Source organism: Micropterus dolomieu, linkage group LG12 (assembly GCF_021292245.1).
Source record: "Micropterus dolomieu isolate WLL.071019.BEF.003 ecotype Adirondacks linkage group LG12, ASM2129224v1, whole genome shotgun sequence".
NCBI lineage: Eukaryota > Metazoa > Chordata > Actinopteri > Centrarchiformes > Centrarchidae > Micropterus > Micropterus dolomieu.
Window position 1 is genome coordinate 5,726,670 of NC_060161.1, and position 6,842 is coordinate 5,733,511.

The following is a 6,842-nucleotide window of genomic DNA, read 5'->3' on the forward strand; positions in this document are numbered from 1 at the left end:
ACGTCAGCGCAGTGTGTGTCCAGCTAACGTCAGCGCTAAAGTCAGCGCAGAGTGTCCAGCTAACGTCAGCGCAGAGTGTCCAGCTAACGTCAGCGCAGTGTGTGTCGAGCTAACGCCAGCGCAGAGTGTGTCCAGCTAACGTCAGCGCAGAGTGTCCAGCTAACGTCAGCGCAGAGTGTCCAGCTAACATTAGCGCTAAAGTCAGCGCAGTGTGCCCAGCTAACGTCAGCGCAGAGTGTCCAGCTAATGTCAGCGCTAAAGTCAGCGCAGTGTGTGTCCAGCTAACATTAGCGCTAACGTCAGCGCAGTGTGTGTCCAGCTAACGTCAGCGCAGTGTGTGTCCAGCTAACGTCAGCGCAGTGTGTGTCCAGCTAACGTCAGCGCAGAGTGTCCAGCTAACATTAGCGCAGTGTGTCCAGCTAACGTCAGCGCAGTGAGTTCCCAGGTAACGTCAGCGCAGAGTGTCCAGCTAACGTCAGCGCAGTGTGTGTCCAGCTAACATTAGCGCAGTGTGTCCAGCTAACGTCAGCGCAGTGTGTGTCCAGCTAACGTCAGCGCAGTGTGTGTCCAGCTAACGTCAGCGCAGTGTGTGTCCAGCTAACGTCAGCGCAGTGTCTCCAGCTAACGTCAGCGCAGTGTGTGTCCAGCTAACGTCAGCGCAGTGTGCGCTCACAGCAAACAGCTGGTGTTGCAGGAACAACATCATCACATTGTGTCCTGGTCTCTGATCCAGGCGCTCAGAGACCAGGTTCTGCTCACCTGATCCGGCTCTGGTTGAGGGTCTCCATGCTGGCGTGGCGGTCGTCCACCTCTCTGACCAGCTGCAGGTTCCTGTGATCAGCCTGGTCCAGGTCTACCTTCACCTTGTCCCGCTCCCTGCAGGCCTGCTCCGCCACCACCCTGCACACATGACGCCATGGTAACCAATAAGGAGGAGGGACCTGACTGAGGAGTCTCTGTCCTGGAGCAGTAGTCCAGCTCCAGCCCGACCCTCTGCTGGTTTACTTTCTGACTCTGCTGCGGTGATGTCACAGCGCACTCCAGGACGTGTCAGTTCATCACTGACCACAATCAAACCGTGGAACTGAACCAATAAACCTGGTTCTCAGCAACTTAATTGCTTTTTATTTTATCGTCTGTTGTTTGTTAAAGTTATCAGTCCGTTAAGTTACACTATTTTAATTCAAGAACGACCAAGTTCTTTTAAGCTTTATTCGTCGAGCTAACTCACACCGCTCCCACCGAAGCCGGACCAACCCACGTGGGCCCGCCAGCAGTAACAAAGGACGACCAAACCTCTGACCCGAGCCGGGGTTGTAAAGGCCCCACAGCAAGTTTCTTCAATAAGCCGACAAAAGACGGACCTCCGGAGCAATTCCCTGGCAGAGAAAGCGACCGGCCGAGGCCTTTAAGCCGTCATAACCCAGAACGCACGGAACTCCGGCAGCGTGAGGCCGCCGACCAGCGACCCGGCAGGGAGAAACGACAGCAGTGAGACTAAAACCCTGCATTCTGTGATCAGTCCAATAGTCTGTTAATCCAGTATCTTTAATCCTTGAAACTCCTAGACAAATTTAACCGAGTTATCATCTAACTGCGTTCATTGGCTGCCGTAGGAGTCAAATTCTCCCACAACACAACTCCACATTCTCATTGTTTATTTCTCTGATGTGTATTTAACCGCATTTATATCCACCTTTAGTTATTTAATAAATTTCACCGTAACCACAGGAACGTCGTGTATTGTCACGATAATTTACCCTTCGATATGAGACTGATTTAAGATAATTGAGCGATTACTAACTACTAACTGATCACTAGTGAATGATTGTGTAATTATTAACCATACCTGGGGTGAGTGCCCCGCGAAATGAGAGATTTATAAATTAATATTTTCTGAATATTAAAATTCATAATTTGTATTAAGTTCATTAAAATCATAAGTAGACATGCTACAATTTCAACTGGACTCCCTGCAAAGAGACCCGCCCTTACCTGACTCTGATTGGCCCTGAACCTGACTGTAACCAATCAGAGAAGCCTGCACAGAGGTGGGATGATCTGCGTTAAAGGCAACTCAGAAATACGAGACAAACCGCTATATAGTTCTGAAATACGGGACGGTTCCGTATTTTGAAACAAACTCAAACTCTGCTGATCAGCTGTGCTGCTCCATGTGGGTGGACTCTGAGGTGCAGACGCCGCGCCCCTCCTTCAGGGGGAGCTGGTGGCGTGGTGGTCTCTGAAGAGCCCCGTGTGTTTCAGGTGGGAACTTACTGCAGGTGCTGGATCTCGCTCTTGTAGGACATGAGCGCCGCCTGGTGGATGCCGTTCCCGCTGACCAGCAGCTCGTTGTCCAGGGCCAGAGTCAGGTCTGCCAGGCTAACCCGCTCCTCCAGAGGGAAGTCCAGAGCCTGTGGGGGGACAACACAAACCCAGATCACGTATTCACCTGCAGAGACAAGTTTCCTCCGGTGCACAGGTTCACCAGCGGGGTTCAGACCCTATGAGACTTTCAAGGACCGGTCCAACAGTCAGAAACTAAGAGCTGCTGATTCTGAACGCAGACTGAGTGATGTCAGCAGCTGGACGCCGCAGACCGCCGTGGCGGTTTCTCATTCCTCACATCAGTGCAGTCTGGAAAAGATTCAGATGAGTTTAACGCTGCAGCTGTGAAGGTGGAGCTGCTGCTGCCGTCAGAGACTCTGCTGACTCGCCGTCTGTCTGATACTTTACTGAAGAACATGTACTGCAGTAACATGGAGGATTTTAAAGTACTACTTCAGAACGTACTGCAGCACAGCAGCTACATCTGCAGAATAAACCTGGATAAGCCTCTGCTCTGCGGTGGAGACCAGCTGAAACGGGGCGGCTGCGTGAGCTTCTGTTCAGAGCCAGGAGGCGTCTACACTCTGTTTAGGGTTTAACATGTGGATCCTGATCCACGGCGAGGGCCGGTGGGCCTGGGCCGCCTCTGTTCTGTGGTAAAAGGAACCGGGGGGGTCCAAACCGAGCCTCAAGACCTGAGTGGCTGCTGTGTGGGAACTGAACCTCCTCAGCAGGGGGCCACACTGCAGTTTTTTCCTTTGGACACATTCACACAGACTGATTCCTCAAAAACAGACCAAACCCCAGACCCCCAGACCCCCCAGAGACCCCAGAGACCCCAGAGACCTGGTCTGGAAACGTTTAAAGCTTCAGATCATCTACACCGGCTGACAGTAACCAACCTGACCACAGGGCCCTCTGGTCCTGGTCTGTACTGACCTGCAGGATGTCCCGGCTGTTCCTGATGCCCTCCTCGGTCCAGAGGGCAACGACCCGCTCGGGGCTGGTGCATCCTGAGCCCTCGTCCAGCCAGCTGAGGACTCTCTGACCCACGGTAGCCATCAGCAGGGACGGCGAGGTGGAGCGAACCGAGCGCTCCTCGGACACAGCCTGGCACTGCATTGACCAGGAAAGACCAGCGTCACACGTTAGTCCACATTCAGAGACCAGAGACAGACGTTAGTCCACATTCAGAGACCAGAGTCACACTTGAGTCCACATTCAGAGACCAGAGTCAGACGTTAGTCCACATTCAGAGACCAGAGTCAGACGTTAGTCCACATTCAGAGACCAGAGTCAGACGTTAGTCCACATTCAGAGACCAGAGACAGACGTTAGTCCACATTCAGAGACCAGAGACAGACGTTAGTCCACATTCAGACCCGAGCTCTAGAGTAGTGTTTATCAACAGGGGCGTTGAGAAGATGATGGGGGGCGCTGGAAGCAATATTTTTGAAAAGAGGGGGGGCAAGGCAAGTTTCCACTAAAGATTTACGATAATACCAGTTTAAACTTTCAACTAGTAAAAATGTGTCCTGCAACATTAAAGCCTGCCAGTTTACTCCACTGCGACTGGACCAGACAATCGTAACCAGCCGACTCCTCTCTTGGTGTTTCTGTCAGCTTCTTGAGGAGCAGCTCTGTGCTGCCTTCAGTGCAGAGGGAAGTCAGGGTAGGCCTTCATCTGGAAAATTTCAGCCACGTGGGGGTTGCTGTGTAAAAATGGACGCTCTCTTTCTTGAGATTAACCTTGATAAAACGCGTTGTAACGCACGTTACTGAGATTATTATTATTACTGCGTTACAGCAAAAAGCTCCCAACACTGCCAGCGAGTGCGTGAGATTAATGAAGTGGACCCACCTTTCGTGTTTAAATGCATGAAACGCGTGTTAACAGAGGAGCTAGCCTATTAAAGGCCAGGAGTTAATAACTGAACCTAAAAGGTGCCACAGTCACATTTAAAGAGGTTCATTCACCAAACAACAGACACAAAGGAGAGAAGGGAGGATTTCATAGGCCTGAGTTGATCTACAGGAGAAACTATAAAGCAATGAAGAACACCTGAGAGCCTTCCTGCTCTATATTCTAATGGTGTTGTATATTTTGAATGGTCACCTGCCACCTGAATTTTCTGTTTACATAAATAAAAACATTTCCACCATAAATTGGTGCAGGTTCACAATCTTCTGGGGGAGGAGCCCCAGACCCCACATATGAAGTGCACCATCCAAGAAAACTGTGTTTACAAAACATTCACTTACTAATTAAATATAATTACTGCTGACATGCTTTTTCATGTCAGAAGATTGTTGTTTATTAACTTATGTGTATTTTTCATGTCTATAATAATAATAATAATAACCAGCCAGCATCTTTTTTGGTGGGGGGCGGTAAGGGCCCTGGATAATGGGTAGGGCTGAGAACCACTGCTCTAGAGAGTTTCACTTCTTCAGGTCTCACAGCTGATCTCTGTGGGGCCTGAACACGTTTAATCTGGATTAGCCTGTGTGAACCAGAACCGGGAGGCCCCGGAGACAAACATCCCCACAAACACCAGGTCAGGACACGGAGAGCAGAGCTGTACACGCGGGGCTGGACCCGTTCGCCTGGGGCCAGAAACGGCTCGTGTCTGAGTGAGACTGCAGGCGCCTGACCGACGCGGGTCCGCCTGCATGAAGCCTGAATGTGAAGCGGTCTAACGTGTTCACGTGATCCCCGTGAAGAGGTTCTGCCTGGACCAGGTGCAGGGGGGATCAGGGCGGGACCAGCTGGGCCCCAGGCTGAGCCAGGAAACACCTGACCCAGAGTCAGAGCAGAGACTACATCGCCTGTTCCACACAGAGGACAGCCGTCCTCCTCCAATCAGTGAGTCAGTGTGCCGATCATGTGACCACGAGTCAGCCTCAGCTGCTTCTTTTACTGACGCCAGCAACTAAATAGAACCCGAGAGACGACAAACTCTCACCCGGCTCCCCCCTCTGAGGACTCACACCGCTCTGTGGCTCACCTGTGTGGAGCAGGGGGTCCCGGTGTGGGCCCCCGTCCTGTCGGTCCTGACCCGGGTTAGCGGGCCGCAGCCTGAGATCAGCCCTGACGTGCAGTACATGCCGCTCTACCTGTCGGTCTCTACCTGTCCTCCTGCAGCACCTGGCTCAGGCCCTCGCAGCTGATCGGCCTGATGAGGGCCAGCTGCAGCAGAGCCGCCTGCTGCTGACGCTGCATTCAGGAGCACCTCGGAAACTAAGGAGCTGTCTCTAGGTGGAAACTCCAGCAGCGTCCCGCAGGTGTCTCTGCAGCTGGTCGTTTCCCCCCTCGGTGCGTTCGTGCAGGTGTGAACGCAGCGATCACACCTGCGGTGGGTGCTCGCTTGTGATGAAAGCAAACGCACCCACCGCAGGGCTGACCGCGATGTGTTCAGGGACCACCTGCACATGTCAGCAGGTCTTTCCCTGATCAACACGTCTGTAGCTGCTGACAATGTGCCACTACTCTGTGTACTGCGTGTACTCTGTGTACTGCGTGTACTCACACATGAATGTTATTAATCAAACTGTGAACACCACCACGCCACACCAAGTTTACATGACGACCTGTTCCAGGTGGTTTTACAGGGCTAACATCTCCAGCATGTGCACCTGGACTTCATGGGACCAGGTGTCGAACAGCTGATGAAAACGTGATGTTAATGTAAATGAATGTGAAGACACGTTAACGGCTAAATCTAATATCGTGGCGGCCGACAAAGCCAGGGAGGCTTGTTGGACTAAATTTGTAGCCTGATGTTGTTCTTGTAGTTCAGATCTCTATCCTGTATTTTATGTGGAATATGATGAAGATGTAAAGGTCCAGCTGCACATGAGGTCCACTGTAACAGAAGGAGAGGGGGAATAATCCCAGACACAATTTCATCTCTTGAACTTGAATATTCTCTGACATCAAACTTCACTCTGCAAGGCTGCAACATCACACACACGTCTGCCGTGTATTATGCACGCACTGGAAAGTTAGATTCAGCGGTGAGTTCCCTCAGAGACTTTGCCTCGGATCATTCGGAAGAAAACGGAGGGAAATTTCCAATTTTTCTAGGATTGTTTTCCTGGGTTATTAACCCCGAGCCCGGCTCCACACGTAAAATATTAATCTATCTACATATGTGAAAACACTCAGTTACAGCCTACAGACGGGCTCCATCTCAGAAACCTCTCTAGAATCCCGGCTCGGCCGCAGGGCTCGCTGTCTGAACGCCTCGGGGGAACAAATCAGGATCTAAACGTGTTTTATGAAGCGGTGTGGATGAACACTTCTCATCAGTAACACTGAGTACAGATGTGAAGTCCACGTGCAGGAGAACCTCCAGTTAACCGCCAACAAAACCTGCTGGGAGCGGTTCAGGGATGAAGCGTAAATCGCCATGGCAACACCTGCCCACCCTTCGGGTTAACCGGGAAGTCGCTCCTGAAGGTACCTGGATAAGCCCCCCCCCCCCCCCCCCCCCCCCCCCCCCCCCCCCCCC

At 51.8% G+C, this 6,842-nt stretch overlaps 1 protein-coding gene across 1 annotated transcript in view; it reads right to left on the reverse strand.

Annotated features, from left to right (window-relative positions):
- The window catches only part of ninl (ninein-like), a 24,156-nt gene that overhangs the window by 3,246 nt on the left and 14,068 nt on the right, over positions 1-6,842 (reverse strand). Inside the window, exons 8-10 of the mRNA XM_046065270.1 lie at positions 3,268-3,444; positions 2,278-2,414; positions 760-900 (exon numbers count right to left, since the gene is read on the reverse strand). Coding sequence (XP_045921226.1) covers positions 760-900; positions 2,278-2,414; positions 3,268-3,444 — 455 coding nt within the window. The remainder of the gene's footprint in view (positions 1-759; positions 901-2,277; positions 2,415-3,267; positions 3,445-6,842) is intronic.